At 52.5% G+C, this 23,061-nt stretch overlaps 1 protein-coding gene across 1 annotated transcript in view; it reads left to right on the forward strand.

Moving 5' to 3' along the window:
- GLP1R (glucagon like peptide 1 receptor) overlaps positions 1–20,856 on the forward strand; it is a 32,258-nt gene extending 11,402 nt beyond the window's left edge. Inside the window, exons 4-13 of the mRNA XM_054568733.1 lie at positions 4,304–4,422; positions 4,768–4,874; positions 8,223–8,376; positions 8,931–9,090; positions 13,523–13,583; positions 14,132–14,201; positions 14,303–14,391; positions 14,735–14,873; positions 15,803–15,844; positions 20,689–20,856. Of these exons, the coding sequence (XP_054424708.1) occupies positions 4,304–4,422; positions 4,768–4,874; positions 8,223–8,376; positions 8,931–9,090; positions 13,523–13,583; positions 14,132–14,201; positions 14,303–14,391; positions 14,735–14,873; positions 15,803–15,844; positions 20,689–20,856 (1,109 nt within the window). The remainder of the gene's footprint in view (positions 1–4,303; positions 4,423–4,767; positions 4,875–8,222; positions 8,377–8,930; positions 9,091–13,522; positions 13,584–14,131; positions 14,202–14,302; positions 14,392–14,734; positions 14,874–15,802; positions 15,845–20,688) is intronic.
- Positions 20,857–23,061: the final 2,205 nt, after the last annotated feature.

Consider the following 23,061-nt stretch of genomic DNA (forward strand, 5'->3'; position numbering starts at 1 on the left):
GCTGTCCACAGAGGTCAGCCTTCTGGGGTACAGAGCAGGGCAGAGAAACGAGTGGCTAGAGAAAGAATTAAGTTCAAAACAGTCCCCAGACACCTGGGTCATGTCTGTGTCAGGCGCTAGGAATGCCAGTGAGAACTTGGGGCTGTGCTAGTTTGTGCGCTGGGGAGAAGCAGTGAGCCCTCACCACGGGGCTGAACAAACCCGCTCGGCGGCCCGGAGGTGCGCTGAGGGAGGCCAGAGCCGCCTCTTTTGCCTGGCTTGTGTCAGGAAGGCTGACAGAGAGAGGTGACATGAGGCCAGGCCTGAAAGGCCAGGCAGGTGGAGAAGGGGGCAGGAGGGCCCTCCAGAGAGGGAGAATATCCAGACCCCACCTTGGAGATGGGGCCAGGCCTCGGGCCTGCACAATGTCCCAGTGAAGCCGGCTCTGGAATTCTGACCCCTTTGATTCAGAACTTGAGACTCTGCGTCTCAGGGAGAGGACAGGGGCAGACAAGTCATGGAAGGCAGGTATGCAAAGGAGATGCTTTGTGTCAACAAGCATCTGCAAACCAGAAGGCTGGAGTGGCTTCAGGGAGCATCTTGCTGCCTGTGGGCTCTCCGGCAGCCTCCGTTTACTCTCCAGCAGCCTCCGTTTACCCAAACAGCAGATCTGCTTGTTACAAATCATTCTGGTCTCATTAGCTCTACCTCATCCTGATCTCTACCTGTTTGTTAGCTTAGTTCTAATTATATAAGAGTCATAAAATGCTTTTAAAATAGTTTATCACTCCCAATTCTTGGAAACTCTGACGGGTACTTCCCTTGAATCACGTTGAGCATGGGAGCTTTCCTGGCAGGCGGGGGTTGCCAAAGGGAGACAGAGGCCTGAGCGTGGCTTTGGAGTTCTGTCTGAGGTGGTGTCCTGAGCCCCAGGCCCAGCCTCAGTGAAGGGGTGCCCTTTTGAGAAATTGTGGTGGGGGCAGCAGCAGGGCTACAGCTGTGACCACGTTTTGAAGGCCTTCTATGCACCAGGCACTTCACACGCTTTATTCCCTAATCCTCACACCACAGACCTAGGAAGTCATCATGGTTCCTATTTACAATGAGGAAACTGAGACCTGGGGAGTCTGCTCAAGGCCCCTTAGCTGGTTGAAGGCAAAACCAGGATTCGAACTTGAGTTTTTGTAATTCAGAACCTGAGCTTCTCCTCTTAGGCCATAATGTGATGTACCACTCCTCACCCCCACCTGCACCCCAAGCCGATGCCTTCAGTTTGAGCCCTGCCTTTGACCTGCATTCCACCACTTTGGGGAGGGCCTGTGGCAACCCTGTCCGGATCTCAGCTTCCTGGTCTGTATGACGGGCCCCGTCGTCCTTGCTGGCTGCTGTTGTTGCCAGGGTGCAGGAGTTAATGGATTCATGAGCAGCTCTCTGCAGCCCTGCATCCACGTGGAAGGGCGGCTGTTAGCTTGATTACAGACGCCACTGTAGTTTCCGGGAAGGGAAGTGTTTAATTGGGGGTTTTATTTCCAACACCAGGGTCTGACTTAATGAAATATCCCTGGGCCTTCTGGCATGCGGCCGGCTGCCTCCTGGTGTTGACAGGACCAGAGCCAAGCCCCCGGCTGATTTACCAGCAGCTCCTGGGCCAGATAAAGCTGAGCCGATAAGCAGGGCTGTGCCTGGACCCACTCCACCCCCAGCCAAGATGGGCGTCTGGGGACCACGGCCTAGCCAGGAACCAGCCCTGGCTTTTAATATTTGCTGCTGCTGGAGGATAATTGACAGCCACCCTCACATAGACTCTCTCCGGGACGCGGTGATCCCTGACTCTCTGCCAGTAACACACACATCTGTCTGTGCACGTACCACCTTCCCGTCCTCCCAGATGGCCCTGAATGGAGTGCCTGGGAATTATGCAGCCTGCTGGGGGTCTGCACTGGCAAGAGGACCTGCTGGGAGGACACTGAATGTTGGCCAATCCAAGCCTCAGGAAGGGCAGAAGAGAAATGGCACATGGCCATTGTTGACTATTAGCAGTGAATGTGGCTGCTGACTTTTGGCTTTTTGGAGGCAAAGATCTGGGGATCTAAATCCTGACTCGGCTACATCCTGCGTGGCTGATTTTGGGCAGGTCACTTGGCCTCTTAGAGACTCCATGTCTCCACCTGTAAAATGGGATTAACTGTGCCTACCTTGTCAGGTGGTTGTGATACTCAAAGGTGCCAGGCATACAGCAGGTGTTCAAAACAGAGTCTGCGAGTGCACAGCCTGCAGAGAGGGTGCGTAAAGGGGCGTGATGGGTGGGCACCAGCAACTGTGGAGTGCCAGCCCCTGAGCAAGCTATGGCAAGTATCGGGGTCACGCTGCTGCAGGCTGAGTCCTGGGTAAATGAGCCATTGGATGGTTCGTGCCCTCTGGCCGTGTCCTCTCCCTCCCCTGGCCCCTCTGCCACCCCTTTCCTCACCCCGTGGGCTGCTGGAGAGGCCCTGACATCAGTCTCACTCCCCATGGGTCAGCCCAGATCCCCGGCACTGCTCTGGGGCTATCTACTACTGGTTTGTCCAGAAAAAGACTTGACCCCTGGTGAAAAATTCCAGGCATCCACCCAGCAGATAAGAGACTCATTCAGGCGGCACTTGGGGCCTAAGATGAGCCCTTCAGTTGCTAAAATCAGACCGTGTGCCACCCCTTCCGTGCCTTTGTCTTTGCCTGATTTCGCTCATAAATGCATTAGCGGGTGCTGGGACACAGCTCTTCTCGCTGCCGGAAGTTCCACCACTAGACTTTCAGGTTTTCATTTCCCTTCCAGGTGAAGTCTCTTTTAAATGCAGGGCCATCTAGGGGTGATGCTGCAAGCTGACTTACCTCACCGTATTACCGGATACTTTTGTGTCCTGATGGGGGACCTGGTTCAGGGTTTGCTTATGACAGGGAGCAGGAGAAAAAAGAAGAGCGAGCAGGGAGGATGCCTTAGGGGACTGGGGATCAACGTTACAGAGGACAAGGGTCTCACTGACAGGCCCTGCAGGTGCCTTACAGGGTGGGAAGATGGCTGTCACCAGACCCTGCTGTGAGGGTCTCCTGCAAATTACCGTGGGAAGTGGGGTGCGGGTGGAGGGTTTGTGAACTGTGAGATAGAGCCCCTGTCCTGATGACCGCATCCGTCCTGGGCCCCAGCGGGGTAGCCCTGGGCCAGAACGCCCCCACAGACAGGGTCCTCATTGCCACCTCTCCACCTGCAAACCTGCCCAGCCACCGCCACCCAGAGCCTCGGTGGTGTGCCCGTTCTCTCTCCTTCACACCGCTCTTTCCTCCCACAGCTGGAGAGGCTGGTCTTGAAACCTTTTAGTCATTTAGAACTTTAAAGTCTCTTAAAATTTGTCCTGGCTCCAGCTTCCCTCCATGATTATTCTATGCTACCAACCGCCCCCGCCCCATTTTGTCCCGTTTCCTGGCCCTGGGGTCACACTCATTGTCATGTAGGCAGATAGTAACCCCTTATTCCCTCTTGTGACCTCACAGCAAACCTGGGCCACACCACACATCCCCCTGGGGAGGCGGGCAGTGGGGTATGGCCGGGGGCACTGCCTCAGTATCAGGTGCACAGCCAGGATGTGAATGAATGGGGCCTGTGTATGATCTGTCTTGGTTTGCATTTGTGCTCTTCCTTTCTGAGCTCTTTTTAGCTCCTAGTCTATAAGAGTCTTGATTCCTTAAAGCCAGGAAATCCTTCAGAAGATGGTTCCTTGATGACAGGGCCACGTCTCCCCTCAGACAGGGGCTCCCTGAGGGTGGGGCCCCATCTCTTTCTTCTTCTTAGGAGCTCCCTGCCCACTCTGTTCCTAGGATGTACTCTGTGCAAGGAGTGTTGGACAGAGATGGGCACTGCGTCCTGAGACTCAGAACTCACAGCAGGTGGCTCTCAGGCTGTTAGGGCCACTTCTGGTCCACAACACACCTTGTCGGTAGTGTGATTTGAGGCTGGAGACAAGGACATGGAAATAAGGTAGAGCTGTGTCCTCTCAAAGACAGGGTTTCATCAGATTGTTGCAGTGCAGCCATAAGGAAAGGTTGAGGGTGAGGTAGGTGGCCCACACCTTAGGGACTGCCTTTCCTGTCTCGGGGCCAGATTGGGCCTATGGCAGGGCAGGAAGGCCCGTGTGTGTGTGTGTGTGTGTGTGTGTGTGTGTGTGTTTGTATAAGAGGTGGTACTAACTCCGAGAGGTCAGTGCTAGGGGAGCACTGTGACCCCCAGGGTGGAGTGGATTAAGAGGCATGTGGCAATGGGCCAAGGCTCAGCTCACACGTGTCTCCGCCCCAGTGCTGCAGGGTCACGTCTACCGGTTCTGTACAGCTGATGGCCTGTGGCTGCACAAGGACAACTCCAGCCTGCCCTGGAGGGACCTGTCAGAGTGCGAGGAGTCCAAGCGAGGGGAGAGAGTGAGTTGAACATGGCGGTTCTGAGCCCCCAAGGGGTGTCAGGGTCCCCACTTCATTAGAGCAAGGACCGTGAGCACTGGGTATGGTCATCGTCCATCCTGCTGCCTGTGGGGGCTTTGCACACCATGCTTTCTGGGCAGAGGTTGTGTGTGTTCACCTCTGACCTTGGAACACAGTCCTAGAAATCTGGACACCATCTTGATAGGTTATTCTCTTTCTTAGTTCTCCAGTTCCTGGTGGGGCCTGACTTGGGGATGCACTTCTACCCCATTTCATGGGAAAGAAGGCTGTAGGAGAGGAGGGCATGGGGTGCCCCATGTACACTGTGTCCCTGTGTGCACACAGAGCTCCCCGGAGGACCAGCTGCTGTCCCTTTACATCATCTACACAGTGGGCTATGCACTCTCCTTCTCCGCTCTGGTCATCGCCTCGGCCATCCTCCTCGGCTTCAGGTAAGGGGGCCTGCGGCCCAGAGGGGGCTGCCTCATCTCTACTCCCCACTGTGTCCCCAGATACAGGAGGGGGCACCAAACCAAAGGAACAATGCAGCAGGTTCTTGTCTTAAGAGATCTCCAGAGAGCCCATGCCATAGAATATGAGGCTGAAAACACGGGATGCGACGCTTTGTGCTCAGTCTAATCTCTACGATGTAAATGTGTGCATATCATACTGCTAAAAAGGAAAAACAAACATCACATGTACACACAAAGCACTCCCCCACAACCTGTAACAGTGGATGGTAGAATTAGGGGAAATCCTCTCCAGGAAGCATGTGTAACTCAAATAATCAGGAATTCAATATGGTTTTAGTCAAAACCTCAGGTGTTTAGAGATTCTGCTCTCTTTGGCGCTTGTCAGCCTCCGTAGAAAGGTCTTCCTAGATGAGCCTCCTTCCAGAGTACCAGGTTCTTCCCATTCACTCTGCACTTGGTGGGGGTGGGCCAGGGGACTGGTTTCAAGGGCAGGAGAGATTCCGAGGACAGGGAGCTCAGGATACCCAGCAGCAGGAATAGGAGAGGCAGCATCCCTCCTGTCTGCCCCATGGGACCTGGCACAGTCAGTGCCAGGCACACAGTCAGTGCTCAGTGCATTCACTCAAAGAATGCATTTTATTATGAAGCATTTCAGTGATCCAAAAATACAGTGGCTGATACTGTGATCACCCATGCACACGCCAGCCAGCCTAAGAACCGCACAGTTATGCTCCCCAGGGTCATGTTCTCCCCTGCGCCATCCCTGGAGGAATCCTTAATGGGGCTGCTTACCATGCAGTATCTCTCTATACTTTTACCGCATTTGTAAGTATGTATAAAAATATATCCTGAGTTTTGCTTAGTTTTCATGGCATGTTGGACATATAATCTGCAATGTTATTTCTGGCCCAACAATGTTTTTGTGAGGTTCATTCCTGTTGAAACAGATAGTTCTGCTTCATTCACTTTAACTGTCACCCTGTACTCCATTGTATGATATAGCACAGTTTATTTATCTCTTATTCTTTTAGTGGACATTTGAAGTTTTTCTCTTCTGAATTATAAACCTCGCTACAATGAACATTCCTACGTCTGACCCCTTATGCATTTCTCCAGGGGCACATACCTCTGAGTAGACTCACCTAATATGAATACTACGTGCCTTTGCAAATTTATTAGGTGTTGCTAAGTTGCTTTCCAAAGTGATCACACCAGTTTGCCCTCTCACCAGTAATAAATGAGAGTTCCCTTCCCTTAACATCCTCACCACTATTTAGTATTTTCAGACCTAATTGTTGCTAAGGTGTGTGAAAGATCTCATTATGATTTGAATTTGCATATCTCTGATTCCTAGAGAGAGCAACATCTTAAAATATGTTTTATTCTGTGAATTGCTTGCTCATAGAATTACTTACTTTTTATTGGCTTATTTGGCTTTTTCATTTTTATCTTAGGTAGTCATTATATAGTCTGGATACCAAACCAGGAAATGTCCTCTCTTAGTCTGTGGTTTATTTTTTTCACTTACTATGGTGGCTTTTATGCACAGAATACCTTAATTTTAATGAAATAACATACATAAATTTTATCTGTTTTTATTGATAAACAAAATGTATCAATGAATGTTATGAATTGATAAAAATAATTTCGTCAGTTGATTTTAAAGTGACCATTTTTTGCCCTGTCCGGTTGACTCAGTCAACTGGAACATTGTCCCATACACCAAAAGGTTTTGGGTTCAATTCCCAGTGAGGGCACATACCTCGGTTTCAGGTTCAGGTCTGGTCATGGCACATAAGGGAGGCAACCAATCGATGTTTCTCTCTCACATTGATGCTTCTCTCTTTCTCTCTTCCTGTCTCTCTAAAATCTATAAACATATCCTTGGGTGAAGGTTAAAAAAAATTATCACATTTTCCAAAGACCAAATTTTGTTATGGTCTTGTTTGAAAATCTTACGTTATCTTGGGCTCACAAGTTTTGACCATCCCTATGGTTCTTCGATGCACCTGGAATTTACTTTTGTCTATGATGAAAATAAATATTTAATTTTCTTTTCCCATGTATACATATAGTTAATTGTCTCAGGACCATTTACTGCTAGTCATCTTTTCCCCTTGGATTTCAGTGCCCATTCTGCCAGGCCACAAGGGGCATCTATGGCTGGGTCTGTTTCTGTCATCGGTATTCTTGTTCATTGGTCTACTCACCTTATGGCAAGGGCCCCTACGATGTGGCTCTTTAGGGGCATCTGGACTAATCGGCCCTCGGCTCTTCTTTATAAGTTTTTAAACTTCACTTTTTTTTTAAAAACCAAAACTTGGAATTTTTAATACCTATTTTGAACTTATAAATTAGCATGGGAAGAATTTACACCTTCAAGAGAGTGAGTCTTCCTAGCTATGAATGTGATATATCTTTCATTAATTTAAATCTTTTTCAATAACTTTAAGCAATTTTTATTGTATTCTCCACAGAGATCGTGCCTGTCTTGTATTAGATTTATTTCTAGGTAGCCAATTAAAAATATTATAAATGAATTTTTAAAATTTACTTTTTAATTTTTTGTTGCTAAACTTTATTAGTTCTAATAATTTGTGTGTCAAATATCTTGATTTTCTATGAAGATAATCTATCATCTACAAATAATAACAATTTTGTTTCTTTATTCCCAATTCTTATACACTTTTCCCTTATCTTACTATATGGTGACTAGGATCTGTACTGCAGTGTTGAATTAATGTGTTGATAGCTTCTTGGGTCTAGATGATCCTTAATTTTTTCTGATTTTAAAGGGAATGCCTCTCAAATTTCTCTGTTAGGAATGATATTTGCTCCCTGTTTGGGTAGATAGCCCTTATCAGTTTAGAAATGCCCTTATATTTCCAGTTTGCTCTGGGTTTTTACATGAAAGGATATTTATTAATTCTTACCATGTGCTCTGTATGGCAGCCTGGGGACATCTAAGAAGTGGGCCCTGTCGTCGAGAAGCAAAACAAAGTCCCCATTGGGAAAAGTGGTCCTCATCACTTGGATCACACGTGACTTTGTAAAAAAGAAGATGCCATAGACAGAAGGATAGAACGTGGATAGGGGATGGGGTGGCAGTTACCAGACAGCTGAAGGCTTCATGGAGAGGCAGGACTTGAATTAAACAAAAGGATCTTTAAGGTTATGGGGAAGAAGGGCATTCGCAGAGGAAGGAAGACAGGAGCACAGTCCCAGAGCCAGAAACGTGCCTGAGATGGGTGTTAGCCTGAGAACTGGAGGTTGTGGAGCAGCACTGTTGGCCATCTTCTCAGGGAAGGGCCCCGCTTTCTCTCCCAGACACCTGCACTGCACCCGGAACTACATCCACCTGAACCTGTTTGCATCCTTCATCCTCCGAGCACTGTCCGTCTTCGTGAAGGACGCTGCTCTCAAGTGGATGTACAGCACGGCTGCCCAGCAGCACCAGTGGGACGGGCTCCTCTCCTACCAGGTGTGTGGTGTGTCCAGGACAGACCTGGGGAGGGATGGGCACTTGGTGAAGGCTGTTCTCCCCTACTCCGCCCAGGCCTGACACAGAAAAAGGCAAGAGCTGCCCAGGCCTGGTCCTCAGGAAGCCCCCAGTCTGATGGGAGAGACAGTCCACCATTGGGAGCCCTAGGACGCAGGCACAGCCCTGCCCCTGCCCTGAAGGAGTTCTCAGTCTGGCACAGGGGAGTGGTCTTTCAGGATAGACCTGGATTTGAATCCCAGCTCTTGCCGCTTACTAGCTGTGTAGTTTGGGGCATGTCATTTAACTTCTCTCTGCCTCAGTTTTCTTACCTGAATGGGGATAATATTAGTGTCTTCCACCCAGGATAGTGAGGGTTCAATGAGTTGAAGCAGGTCAGGAGGTCAAGTCCTTAGCACTAGCCCTGGGCAGGTGTCAGCTCTCCTATCCTACATTCACCATGGCTGGCAAGCAGCTGGGGCGGGGGCGGGGGAGGGTGGTCAAGATAGGCACGGAACTGGGCTGTTGTCCCCTGGAGACCCTTTTTCTGTCCCCAGGACTCTCTGGGCTGCCGCTTGGTGTTCCTGCTCATGCAGTACTGCGTGGCAGCCAATTACTACTGGCTCCTGGTGGAGGGTGTGTACCTGTACACGCTGCTGGCCCTCTCAGTCTTCTCGGAGCAGCGCATCTTCAGGCTCTACCTGAGCATAGGCTGGGGTAAGGCCCACCACCGTTCATCACACCCCTCGGCCCGACCTGTGGCGTGGGGAGTGGGAGACGCTGACCCCTCTTTGAACTGCTGCCTTCCGGCAATGCCCACCAAGCCAACTTGGTACTCAGAACACACTGCTGGGCCAAGGGACAGGGCCCACTGGATAACTCTGTCCTGGGCACAGGGCTTACTGCCCAAGGGGCTGTCAAGACACTGCAGGGGTTATGGTTACCCTCCCTTCTTTTCATGACCCTCCCGCCTTGTGGAAGCAGAGGGCTCCACTCTTATCTGGCCAGATCCACTGCATACTCCATTGGCAGTCCCGCACTGCCCTTGATCACCCCTGCTCCTAACGCCCTCTAGGGATGGAGCCTTGCACCCAGTTGGTTCTGGGCAGCGCAGGCCCAAAGGGAAATGCACAGTCCTGGGCCTCAGGGTGGGGGGTCACCTGGGTGGGGGCTGAGGGCTCTGGCTCTGTCATATGAGATGAAAAGAAAGGCTCACAGGAGAACAGGGCAGGTGACAGTAGCCAGCGGAGGAAAGGGTGGATCGCGGACATTCCTGGAGCCCAGCTGGAAATGTTCTAGCCAAAAAACTTTGCCAAGAACCATTGTGCCTTTTTTTTTTTTTTTTTTTTTTTTGCTGGAACATCTCTGGTTGTGTGTCCGCCTCTCACCATGTGGGATTCCGATGAGAAAGGGGTGCGATGGGGCAGGGCCTGAGACACCCAGCAACAACAAGCCCAGCCCCCTTTACAACCGGAAAAGAGATGCAACTGTGCTTGGTCTAGAGGGGCCCACAGGCCCCCACTGGGATGGAGCTAAAGAAGGCCCTGCCGTCTGGCCCTCCCCGATCTGCTGTGTCCCTGCCCTGCACCACAGACCCCATGGGACGTGCGCTCGAGCTTGCCATTCATCCATTTTCTCCTCTCATGCCTTCATTCACCCACCTCAGGCTGCTCCCAGGGACTTCCACCTCAGTCACAGCCACGCTCCTTCCCCAAAGTCCCCTGTCCCATACTGGCTTCTGCCGCTGGGCCTTTGCAAGGCTGTCCCAGTCCAGCCCACTCCGCAGGAGGCCAAGCAGGTTGCCTGGCTCCCTAGCTCTGTGCTCTCTCACACTTCATTGCTTTTTGCTGATGTTCCTCAGCCACCCGGCTCTGTGTAGCCCCGTTGTGGAAGAGTTCCTCTAAGGGAGCTTTAATGTGATCAGCGTCACGGAGTCCAGAGAGGGCGGGGCCTTACAAGCAGAACAGGCAGAGCAGGCGCTGGAAGTAGGCCTCCTGAATCCCAGGCTCTGGACCCCACTGCCTGTCATGCAAAATCTCTAGCCTACGCTGTACCTCCTCTTCAGTCCCCTGTGGGCCCAGCTGAGCAAGGTGGGCCGGTGGACCTGGCCTCTGCACTCAGCTCCCTGTCCCACCTTCCTTCCTCCTCCCTGCTGAGCCTTTCTGCTCTCCGAAGCCTCTTCATCCCACTAGAGCAGTCAAACAGGCAGTGGGCAGCTGGAGAGCCCTGTAGATAACTAGGGGTGGGAGCCAGCTAGGCCATCGGGAAGAGCTCTGGAAAGGCTGTCCTCAGGGCGGGGGACGGCGTCTGTCCATTCTGGGAAATAGCGTCAGCACTGGTAGTACCTGTCACCATGGTGACCTGAGGATAGGAACAATCAAAGGGACGTTGTGATGTGAGCAGAGGAGTGGGGGTGGTTGGTGGAGGACTGCTGGGGACACACAGTGCCCTAAGGTCTCTAAGTGGGAAATGGGGGAGGGGCGCCAGTCCTTTCCCACCACCTCACTCCCTAGTTCAGGGCTCAGGGTCTGAGGGCAAGACTCCCCCCACCCCGCCGCCCATCAGAGCATCCTTTCCTTGAGGAACAGAGACAGGACAGAGAAAGTCACAGAGAGCCAGTCTGCTGTTGTGATGCTAGGAGGCCTAGCCCAAGCTGGCATGCTCAGGAAACAGTGTGACATTTCATGTGTGAACAGAAGAATTAAAGTTAGTACTCCAACACAGTTGGGGGAGTTCCCAAAAGGCATGTAAGCTGCCGCCACAGTCCATGGCGGCTAAGTACCCCCAGAACCCCCACGAGGAGGCTACACAGGAGGGAGGCAAGTGATGATGAAGGCATTGTTACTTCTTGGAGTTGTTTCTATGTGTCTTACTTAATTCAAGTTTTTTTCCTCTGGCCTTTGTTGATTATCTAAATTGGGGGAGAATGAAGCCAGTAGGGAGTGTGTACTGTTTGCATGCAGGAGGGCTCTACCTATGTTTTTAAAAAGACTTTGTTATGGAGATGGTGATGAATGAATAAAGATCCCCAGGTCTGGTAACAGGAGTGAGCTCCCCAGTCCTGGAGTGGGGCTTCTGGGAGCAAGGAGAGCATATGGCTGGGGATGACCAAGAAGGAGGTTTCTGTGTGTGTGTGTGTGTGTGTGTGTCTCAGGGACATGACTTGTTCTCGCCTGGAGAGCTTCCCTTCTCTAACTGATATATTGACTCCTTCATTGTGCATTCATTCATTCCATTATCACTGAGCATCTTCTGTGCGGCAGACTCCACACTATGTACTGGGGCCTTTGGGGTGCTCCTATCCTTTGTCCAGTCTCATGAAAGCCTGTTACTAAAGCATCATGGATGGATGCGAGAGGTCTGTTGTATTCATATAAATGGCCAAGGAGATAGATATCTGATGAAGCTGTGAGTGTCTCTGCTTCCTCCATCCCTGTCTGCACCGTCAAGCACAGTAGGTCCAGGCATAAAGCTGCTGAGTGGACTTGATGTACTGAGAATCCGGATGATGGTGGCAGAAAAGGCTATGAAGTATGTTCTGCCCTGGAAACGTACTCCTGGGGGAGAACCCCAAAGCCACATGTGCATACACATGGGCCTTTGCACCACAAACACACACATCTGTGTCCACACAGCTAAATATGCACACTTTTGCCTATCTCAGACACCACATCTCTAACCCTGAGAGAGGCTCCTGTAGAAACAAGCATGGAGAGAATTAGTATAGAAAGCCATTGAGAGTGTCTGGCATGGGCATGGGATTGCAGCCCTGCGTTCTAGTCCCACCTGTGCCCTCCTGAGCTCCTGATCCATCTCCATCTGTCACATGAGGATGGACAATCCAATTTTAAGTCAGCAATACACTCTGAGCTCCCAGGGTGAGCTGAGCACTGAGGCTCTGGAGATGAATGAGGCTCTAACTGGAAACCAGTTGTATCAGATGCCTACCACTGCAAACAAATGACCCTACCACTTAGCTGCCTCAAACAATTATCACCTTCCAGTTTCTCTGGTCAGGAATCTCTGTTTAACTTAGTAGGCCTCTGGCCCAGTGTCTCCAACAGAGATGCAGTCAAGCTGTCAACCAGGATAGCTGTCATCTCAAGGCTAAACTGGGGTTGGAGAATCCACTTCCAAGCTCACTCATGAGCTTGAGAGCAGGAAGCTTAGGACCTTGCTGGCTGTTGGGTGGAGGCCTCCAGTCCTTGACAAAGGGGTATCTCCACAGGCTAAGCATCCTTACGACATGGCAACTGACATTCCCCAGAGCAAGTGATCACACTGAGAGTGAGCCCAGGTCACGCCTTTTCTAACCTTTTAAGACTATTTTATAACCTAATATCAGAAGTGGCACACCATCACTTCTGCTGTGTGCATCAGTGGTCACACAGACCAACCCTGGTAACAATGTGGACTGTGCCAGGCTGTGACTGCCAGGAAGACGGGACCTTTGGGGGCCATCCTAGAGCCCGCTACAGCACTGGTCAAGTCTCAGCCAAGTAGGAAGTGCTGTTGTTATTGTAGTTGTAGTTACTGTGGGCCGCTGTGTGCCATTAGTTGGGCTGCTGGCATCAAGAATGGGGCTCCTATTTCTACTCCAGGCTCTCCCATGTCATTTGCAGATGCATGTGGGCAGGGAACAGGTGACTGGCGGGGCTTCCAGTGCCTGAAGGAATTGACTGAGATGGGCATGTGCGCTGAGGCAGTGGGGGAAGGGCATCAGGGAGGTGGCCTGTTCCCACCTCCTCCAGTATGTTGTCCCCACTCCATGGCCCTGTCCCTCTGCTGCTTGGGTGTCTGTGTCCTTGTGTCTCAGCCAGAACCCTGGGGGCAAGCGCTGACGGTATGCCTGGCCCATGGGAGGGGCAGGCTGTTGAGAACTGGGAGCACAGACGCGATGTGATGGTGACCTCTCTCTACAGAAGAGTCCAGGGAGTCGGGGGTCGTGGCTCGTTCCTGCTGACTCTGTTCTTCATGCACCCAGACCAACCTAGTTCCATACCTTCTAGAAAGTGTGGTTTGGGGCCAGGCAAGGAGAGGGGCTGCAGGTGGAAGAGACCAGGGTAAGGAAAGGCTTCTGGGTGGGCATTGCCGTGGCTCTGGCCTGCCAGCCGCTCTCCCCTCTCTCTCTTTCCCTCTCTGCTCTTAGGTGTTCCCCTGCTGTTTGTCATCCCCTGGGGCATTGTCAAGTACCTCTATGAGGACGAGGGGTGAGTGTCCTGCTCCTAGCGGTGAGTGTGCTGACATCCCTTATCCTCAGACCCCATGTGGTTCCTTGGCCCCAGGGGCATGGCTATGACCTGTTGGGAGGATAAACTGAGGGACCAGAGCTTAATTTATGACTTCAGTTCTCTACTCCCCCTGTCCACCTACCTTGGGATTGTATGACAGCAGATGGTGCTGGGCCTGGGGGTTCACGGCACCCCCTGTGGGTTCTTCTGTAATAACTGCGAACAAAGTATTTGTTATTTTGTGTGTGGTGCCAGGCACACAAATTGTGTCCAGAGGTTCATGCAGGGGCCATGTGTACCTCTCTGTGTGTGACTGTGTATTCAGGACTGTGAGTTTATGTGTGGGTGGAAGGGCTTCGTGTGGGTCTGTGGGACTGGTTGGTGGGGAAGCTCCCAGAGGCAGTGTTTGTGTGGCTCAGTGTGTGTCACTTTGTATGCCCACATGTACCTCCGTGCCCCTGTGCCTGCACTGGGAGCTGGGTCTGTGTCCGACCGGGTGCCTGTGTGTGTCTCCCTCCCCTCTCCAGCTGCTGGACCAGGAACTCAAACATGAATTACTGGCTCATTATCCGGCTGCCCATTCTCTTTGCCATTGGGGTGAGTGGCGGTGTGGGGGCGGCCCAGGGGTGTGCTGGGGGGAGGACTGGGGAGAGTGAGAATCGAGGAGGCTTCCTGCCACCCCACTCTCTGCCTTGCAGGTTAACTTCCTCATCTTTGTCCGAGTCATCTGCATTGTGGTATCCAAACTGAAAGCCAATCTCATGTGCAAGACGGACATCAAGTGCAGGTGACATAGCTGAGCTGGCTTTGCTGAGCACCCTCAGCCCTTCCTTCCAGCAGAGACGGAGATCCTGGGGTGCTGAGCTTGGAAACCTACATGACCTTCTCCTACCTGGGCCTGGCCTGGGACCCCAAGTCTTACCCTTAGCCTTCTACCTGGGCAGCTCTTGGGCTTCTGAGAGGGGAGGCAGCTGGATTTCTACCTCCTCCCCTCCAAGCAGCCTTCCCAGGGCATTGGGGGTGGGAGGGTGTCTGTGACCAGGTGCCAGGCCTGGCAGGGGTTGAAGGCACAGAAAGGGGAGAAGAGGACACGGAAGAGGTCCAGAATGACATCTCCACCCCACCCCCAGACTTGCCAAGTCCACACTGACGCTCATCCCCCTGCTGGGGACCCATGAGGTCATCTTTGCCTTCGTGATGGACGAGCACGCCCGGGGGACGCTGCGCTTCATCAAGCTGCTCACAGAGCTCTCCTTCACCTCCTTCCAGGTGACCTCATGGCTAGGGTCCCTCTCTTGCAAAGTCCCAGAGTGGGGGTGGGGCAGAGGCCAGCCTGTTCCAGGCAGATAGGCAGCCTGAGGCCTGGAAAAAAGTGGTCCTTGCCCAATGCCACGTAGTTGGGGCGGGCTCTGAGCTGGAATCCCCAGGTGTCCCAGTGCCCAGGGCAGTCTTTTCTATAAGCACACTGGGCAAGAAGCCTTCCCGATGTCACCATGGGCTCCCAGTGTGGCATCTACCGAACCACTACTGGGTGGCGGGGGCAGGGGGTGCCCTGCCAGCTGCTTCATACACATTGTGCATTTAATCCTCACAGAACCATCACAGGAGGTGTGCAGGGTTATCCCCATTATACAGAGGAGGAAACTGAGGCCCAGAGGTGTTAAAACAGATTCGCACAGTCACGGAGTTTCCAAAGCTAAGAACTGACACTCTCCACTAGTATTAGATGATGCCGCAGGGGTGCCAGTGTCACTGGGTCTGTAGAAACAGAAGAAGCTGGTCCCAGCCCCTCGGAAGGCTTATAGGATGGCCACCAGCATGTGGGCCCGAATGTACACGGGCACACACACTCACAGGCACACAGGCATACGCACAAGCACACACACAGATCAGAGTGCTAGAGCATGTGTCACCTGAGTGAACAAATGGGGCTGGGCCAGGGAAAACTCCCCGTGGTCACAAGTGGTGTCCTTTCTGGGGTCAGGCGTCCCTCAACGAGGGGGAGGTTGAAGAGCTGCACAGTATCTGGGCAAGAGGGCTTCTTGTCCCTCTGGAAAGGAAAGGAGAAGGAGCCTGCCACCCCCATCTCTGGGGCTGCCCGATCTGGGCAGGGAGTGGTTGGGCTGAAGCCCCAAAGGGCTTGAGACTAGGGCGCCTCCCCCTGCCTCCTTCCCTGCTGACATGACTCTTGTTTCCAGGGGCTGATGGTGGCCATCTTGTACTGCTTTGTCAACAGTGAGGTAAGGCCTGAGCAGGGACATGGGGAACCGGCTGGGCTGCCGCCATTGGTTGTTCTGGAGTCGTGCCCTGGGGACTCCCTTCAGTCTTTTCAGCTCAAACCCCCTACTCACCAAACTTGTGGAGGCATCTGGTCCATATATTCTGTCTTCTGTGCATGGGTCTCTCTCTCTCTCTCTCTCTCTCTCTCACACACACACACATGCACACACACGCACACACATGCACACACACGCACACACACGCACACACGTGCAGGCAAACCCTAATCATCTGTCAGTCTGGGGAAGACCCAGCCTCATGTTAAGTGAACAGGTGGTAGTGACTGTTATAAAGTTATTCAACAGACATGCCCAAGTCACAGACTTGGAGCTTTAATAATCACTATCTCATTTCATTGTCATAGCCTCTGCCCCCCAAAACCCCTGCTAAAATTCTGTTTGATATTCCCATTTTTCATACGTGAGAACACTAAAGATCAGAGAGAGTAAGAAACATGCGCAGGCTTGGCCTGGAAATCATGGCAGAGCCCGGATTCAAATGAACTCTGCCTAAAAGGAGAAAGCCACCTGTCCTTTGCGTAGGCAGGCGAGCGCCCCGGTCTGCCTTGGGAAGGGGGTGAGTCCCCCAGGGGCTGTCTGGTTGCTGGGGTGGGAGCAGGTTCTTGCTGGCCCTGCACCCTCTCCTGCAGGCCCTGCAGGACCACAGCCCGCCCCTCTCTGAGGAAGAGGGGCTGCCTGTGCCTGTGGTGCCAGCAAAATGGATATCACAAATGCCACAGCCACGCCCTCCAATTCTTTCCGGAGGAGAAAACAATTAATAGTCCCCCAGGCAGCACAGAGCCACCTGGGGAAGTATCCACAGGAGGATTAACCCGCAGCAGGGAAGGGGGATAGGCATCCCCCACCCCACAGTCTGGGAGGAAACTGAGGACTCTGTTAGTTCCATTCAGGCCCAGGTAAGGGTTTGCATCTGTGGGATGTGAGCTGTGGGAGCTCAGATGACCCAGGGACACCACCCATCAAAGAGCTCTGTGAGGCTTCTGTGTCACTAAGTCTGGGATCCTGGAACTCAAAGATCTTAAAAGTCTGTGTATTAATGCAAATTTTACTTTTGCAATGGGTGATGGGGACAAGAGGAGCAGTGGGTAGAGCCCTTGGTGTTTCAGGGATCTGTGAGACGGCTCGAAGAAGCAATGTGATGTGGCAGGAAAGATGAAGGATGGGGCTTGGGTGTCAGATCTCTGCTCTGGTCCAGGCCCCGTCACTTAATGAGCTGTGTGACTTTGGGCAAGTGTAACCCTGAATCTCAGTTCCCTCATCTACAACATGGAGGTAGTAATGCTTGCAGCGTGTGGACGCCAGGTCTCTAAAAGAGAGGGAAACATTTCCTGAGTGCTTGCTCTGTATTAGGTTTTATTAAATCCAATCCTGTGTAGCAGACTTTATCTGCATTTTACAGATGAGAAAATTAAAGCTTAGCAAAGAGGAATGACTAGTCCCAATCCAATGGCTAAAAGGTGGTAGAGCTAGCAGGCCGTGGGAGGGGCGCCGACCAATGCATCGGGGCTGCTGGGGCTGGGGAGCTGGAGGCAGCACCAGGCAAAGGGTGGCCCATAAATGGGCTCTGGCTGTTCCCATGGGCAGGTCTCAGAGGGCTGGCCAGACTCAGCATGGGTTAGGCCCGGCAAGGAGGGAAGGTGGGCGTACAGGACACTCGGAGGGGCGGTGTTCCCTCTACAAATGGTTCTCAGCCAGAGGGTGATGTGCCACCCGGTCCTAAGCTCTGCTGCTTTATTTTCTGGAGATGGGGCAGGGTGGCAGGTATCCCTGTGTGGGATGGGGACAGGGGGACAGAGGCCTATGAGGAGGGAGTGGGGCTCCCTGCTGCCATCTTCTCTCCCCCGCAGCCCCCATTTCCCACTTACCCCTTTCCCCAGAGGCCTGCTGGCAGCACACACTCACTCCTGTCCCCACTTGCGCACACACTTGTGCAATGGCTTTCCCGCTGCTTTTGTGGAACATCTCACCTAAACCGTGACTCAGTTGCTTCTCCCGATTCCATTCATTAAAGCCCAGCCATCCGTCACCTCCCCGCTCGCCTCCTCCCAAGGCTGGTGGAGCTGTGAGGGGGGAGAGATGGGCACATATCCCCACTCTGCCCTTGGCAAATAACTGAGTCACCAGGTTCCTAGCTGGCCTCTCCCCTGGGGCTCTTGGTGGTCCAGGAGGCCCAGCTCAAGGGACCTGGAGAGGCTGCCTTGCTTAACTGCACCCTTAAACCCTCCTGGAGACACCTCATGCCCTGGCTCCATCAGGCACAAGGACAGACCTGTCACCATCACTGGGCCACAAAAGCACACTTGGCTCTTGGGCTGAGGCCTCTGTCCACAAGAGCTGTTCTTCAGAACCAGGGTTGCCATGGCAATGCCAGGTACTTGTGACCTGAAAAGAAAAGATGGCCTGGACATTGGTCCTGCATGGCTGCCAAGGCCTGCACCCGCTGCTGGGGCGCGTGGAGCAGGCCCAGGGGAGGGGAGGCCTGGGGTGGGTTTGTGGCAGCTCGTGTTCTCTCTCTGTGGCTCTTGACTCTGGAACCTGAGTGCTGGTCCAGCTCTGACATTGCCTGGCTGTGTGACCCAGGCAATCACTTTGTCTCTCTCCCCAAGTGCAAATGGAGGTGAATGAGCTTTACCGGTTCACCCCAAACCCCAGGGCCTGGCATGGTGTCTGACCAGAGAGGCTGTGGGAGGCAGGATAAGCCTGGGGGGAAGTGCCCTCCTGGCCAGTGCTGGGGCTCTGTCCAGATTTGCTTTGTTGCCTTTGCTATTCCATTGTGAGAACCCAGTAACAAGGAACCCAATGGCAGATGCTTATCAGTTGCTTGTTCGTTCATTTGGCTTATTTACAAAACACTTATCCAGCACCTACCGTATGCGGGGTGCTGTGCCAGACTCAGGACAAATGGGAAGAGGAAGATATGGCGCTGGCCCTCCTGGCACTCCCAGCTGAGCTCCCGGGGAGACCACCCAGTCATGGGAGGCAGGGCCAGTTGTTAGGAGGCGAGCTTTGGAGTCAGCCCAGATCAAGGTTCAAATCCTGGCTGAGACCCAGAGAAAAGCCTTAAATATTCTGCACCTCAGGTTCCTCTAACAGGCGCTACTTCCCAGGGCTGCTGTGAAATTTAACTTAAGTAATCCACAAAAAATGTTGAGTGTTTAGTAAGCTCCCAATAAATGATGCTTTTTAATGACAGGGGCCACAGCTGAGGCTCAGAAAAAGCGCTGAGGGAGATGGGGACAAAGGGCACACCAGTGTCAGCACTCGGAGAAGTCCTGGTCCTGACTGATTGCCTGCTGGCATCCTAGAGACCTCTTTAGTCCCTGAGGTGGCTTCCCATGGATGTGCCTCAGTTTACCATCTCTCTCCCTGTTCTCCCCAGTTAAGGGCTGTGAGACAAGATGGGCTTCCTTGCTGCTGCACAAGCAGAGGCCACCATTGTCTTTGGATGCCCCCATCCCAGCTGCTAACACACACACACCACACACACCTAGCCGGGCAGGGAGCTGGCACATAGCAGGGGGCTATACGTGGTGTCCACTCTACCTCTCTCCACACTCAAGCCTGGGCTCCACTACCAGACACTACCTGGGTTACTGGGCCCATCCTGCAGGCAGGCTTTTGGCATCCCAGCTCCACTCAGCTCAGAAAACGTTCTTTTAAGGGAAGGCATGAAGTCTCACCAGACATCTCGAGGGGCTGAGCTGGTGGATCACAGCCCTTGCAGCAGGAGGAGAAGAAGGGTGTTTGCACAGGGACCGATGGGGGCGTTGTCAGTGAGCTGCGTACCTACTGCTGCCGGCAGCTGGCCGTCCCGGTGGCTGGGGCCTAAAAGGAAAGAATCAGGTCCTGGGCATTCTGGTGTGGGGAGGCCTGGGGGCAGGAGTGGGGGACATCAGAGAAGTTCTGGGAAGCAAACTGGTGGGAATGTCCCTCAAAAGAGCCCTCCTGATGCCCTGGGCTGGACATGCAGGTTCCAGCAGCCCCCTCCGGGGGGCCTGGATCACCATGGCATTGCCACAAGCCTTTAAGTGACTAGGGAATTTGGAATGTTAGTTGCATTTGATCTTTATGCCCAAAAACATGGTCTCCATCCATCAGTCCTCTTGAAAAGGCTTTTTCTTATGGGAGGTCTGAGCCCAGCACCGCAAGGATTCTGGTTGAGCTGAACTCACCCAGGCCACACCCCCTATAGTTTGGGACCAGTCCCTGGATGGGATTAGTTCAAACGCAGGCTGAGAAGCCCTAGTCCACAGCGCCCTCCTCACTGCTGCTACCAGGCTCAGCCTCATTTCATCCTTCCCTCCTTCCTCCCTGTGAAGCCCTCGGGGAGTTCAGAGGAGTCTGCTGTAGGCACCGGGAGGGGTAGGGCATGCTATCCCCCTTCTCTGTCGTCCAAGCTGAAACCTGGAGAGTGCGCTCCAAAGTCAGATTCTCCTTTTCTTTCCTCTCCCTTCTCCATCTCCCTGCATTTCTTTCTCTCGATCTCTTCCATTGAATAATACTGTGATGGATTGTAAAAGGTACTTAGCTGAGTCACAGAGTTTAGAGATGGAAGAGACCAATTAAATCATCAAAGCCATCTCTCTCCTGAGGAGAGGCAGAAAATAGGAGACAACAATAAACAATTTTATTGGGATATTAATTTAGGCGCCCGAAGGCCTTGACTTGTGTCTCTTAATATAATGCAGTGGATTTTTCCCCTTCCCTACTAATGTAATAACGGGGCCATTCTGTGGGCAGTTGGTTGCATGATGGCTTTTGTTTCCCTCCTTTTCCCACGGAAGGTCCAGATGGAGTTTCGGAAGAGCTGGGAGCGCTGGCGTCTTGAGCACTTGCACATGCAGAGGGACAGCAGCATGAAGCCCCTCAAGTGTCCCACCAGCAGCCTGAGCAGTGGGGGCATGGTGGGGAGCAGCATGTACGCAGCCACCTGCCAGGCCTCCTGCAGCTAAGCCTCCGGCACCCACCCTGCCGTGGTCGCGCTGCAGGCGGGCTGAGTGGCCATTCCAGGTCGGGGAGATCCTCCTGGGGCTGGGGAAAGGAGGGACACACACACACATACATCCCTGCTTCCCCTTCCCCAACCCATCAGACAGGCAAATGGCCAATGCCTCCTGGGACCTGTGGACACATTTTCTCTGAGGAGAAGCAGCCTGTTAATTTGATCACTGTGGCGGGAAGAGGGGAAAAGCTATTGCTGCTAAAATGAGGATTTCTTCCCATTAAGCCACAGGCCCCTGGGGTTCCCCTAGACAGAGCAGCAAATCAGCCCCAGACTCAAACTCAAGGTCAATGGCTTATTAGTGGGATTGCGGCTTGTAAGAGGAGGTGGTTCGGGAAAAGGCTGGTGTAAGCTCAGCTAGACACAGAGCTTGGGTAATGTGAGCCAACTCCGTCTGCTTCGGGTTGAAGTCACCTCCCCATCTGTCTCCTCATTAAGGGACATTGTGCACATGTCTGGGTCACTTGTTTCCCTCAGCTTGCCCCCTCATCCCACCACCCAGCTTCTCTTTGGGGAGGTTTGTTTGGGCCATAACCAGCAGCTGTTTCTAGAAATGGCTGTGGGTGGTGTTGAGAAGGTGCCAACACCTAAGGGTTTTCTTTGCTGGTGTCCACTTCTCCCTGGGCATCTGTAAGAATTGCTTTGGTGACTGCCCCTGCCATGCCCAGGGAACCAGGGCAGGCCTGCTGCTGTGGAGCCCAGCCATAGGTATGAGCTCCGAATTCTATTCTAGAGATGCTCAAGCATCCTCTGGGGTTCTCCTAGATAACTTTAGCAGTGTCCACCCTGGGGGCTTAGATTACCTGCTGCTATTGGGAACCCAGAGGGCTGAGAGAGAGTGCCTGCACCACACCATGGAATACTTTTCTTTTTCTGACCAGATTCTCTATCTTGCATGGGAGCTTGGGTGCCTCCTCAATGTGACCAAGAAGAGACTCTTGTGGGACATCTGCCAATCCCCAATGTTACCATGGAGAGTCTTCCCCCATCCTGATTTTTTTCCCTCTGAAATCTCCCCCTTTCCCCCACTTGGGAGCTTGTATAGACTTTATTCATTTTTCTTTATTGCTGTGAATACTCTGTGTGTGCAAATGTGCCATTCTGATTTCTCCCACCTGGTGAAAACAACTAAATCACTGTGGTGGTTGTGATATTGGTGGGGGAGAGGGGTAGTCATTAATTGGACTCCACGCTTAGGGCTAGTTAATGTGTGCCCTGCCTCCAGTCTCATCCCATAAATAACAAGAGCAAAAACCTATCAGTCCTGCCCCAGGCATGGTGAGAAAGCAGACACATAGCCGTGCTGTAGATTCCCAGAAAGAAGGGAACCAGTCATCCTTGGAGGGGGGGGGGGGGTTGGTGATGTAGTGCATAGATCCCAAGGAAGTTTCCAGAGCAGGAGAGAACTCTTTGGAGCCTCAACCTCATGGAGAGCAGAGGGAGAGGCTGTAGATAAATTCTTTTATGAGTCTACTTCTCCCTCCTCCTCCTTTTTAAGTGGTGGGAACCCTCCTCCAAAACCTTGCATTCTCTTGTGCCCCTCAGAGAGGCATGTGATGTGCAGAGAGAATAATAATGGGACATAAAACACATCAAGCATAACATTTCTTATACTTCAGCTTTAGTGGAGTGTTGTGTCTATGTTAATAGGGAAGTTGGGCCTCAGGCGAAAGAAGGTTGTGCAGACTGCCTCCCTGATGGTTGGGAAAAGGGCCATCCCTGCTGCCCCAGAATCAGGGCAGGCTTCCCAGTAGGCAGCTCACATTTGGCTTTCTCTGTGGAGTGGGTAGGGTGGGGATGAGCACTGGCAGGCTGATGGGGGATACAGCTCTGGTGCAAGCATTTTGATTTTGGGTAAATGAAGATTTTAGGAAATATTGATGCACTGCACAGCAACAAAGAGACACATTGATATTATCTGCAAGAAATAAAGTGTTCAGGGGAAGAATTGTGGGGAGACCGTGTTTACTTAGGAGGCACTGGGAAGTTCAGACAGTTTGGTTTAAACTGTAAGTAGAGTTCTTTTCCCAGCTGGTCCTGATGATTCCTGATTTCAGAAGGCTCATCACACCCCACACTCCAAGCCTTTTAACACTGAGTAACTTTTTCCTGCTTGGATACATACCAGTTACTGAACTGAATATTACTGAAGGAA

The sequence above is a fragment of the Pteronotus mesoamericanus genome, unplaced genomic scaffold, assembly GCF_021234165.1.
Source record: "Pteronotus mesoamericanus isolate MK-2021 breed Mesoamerican mustached bat unplaced genomic scaffold, CSHL_Meso_final contig_20, whole genome shotgun sequence".
Classification (NCBI taxonomy): domain Eukaryota; kingdom Metazoa; phylum Chordata; class Mammalia; order Chiroptera; family Mormoopidae; genus Pteronotus; species Pteronotus mesoamericanus.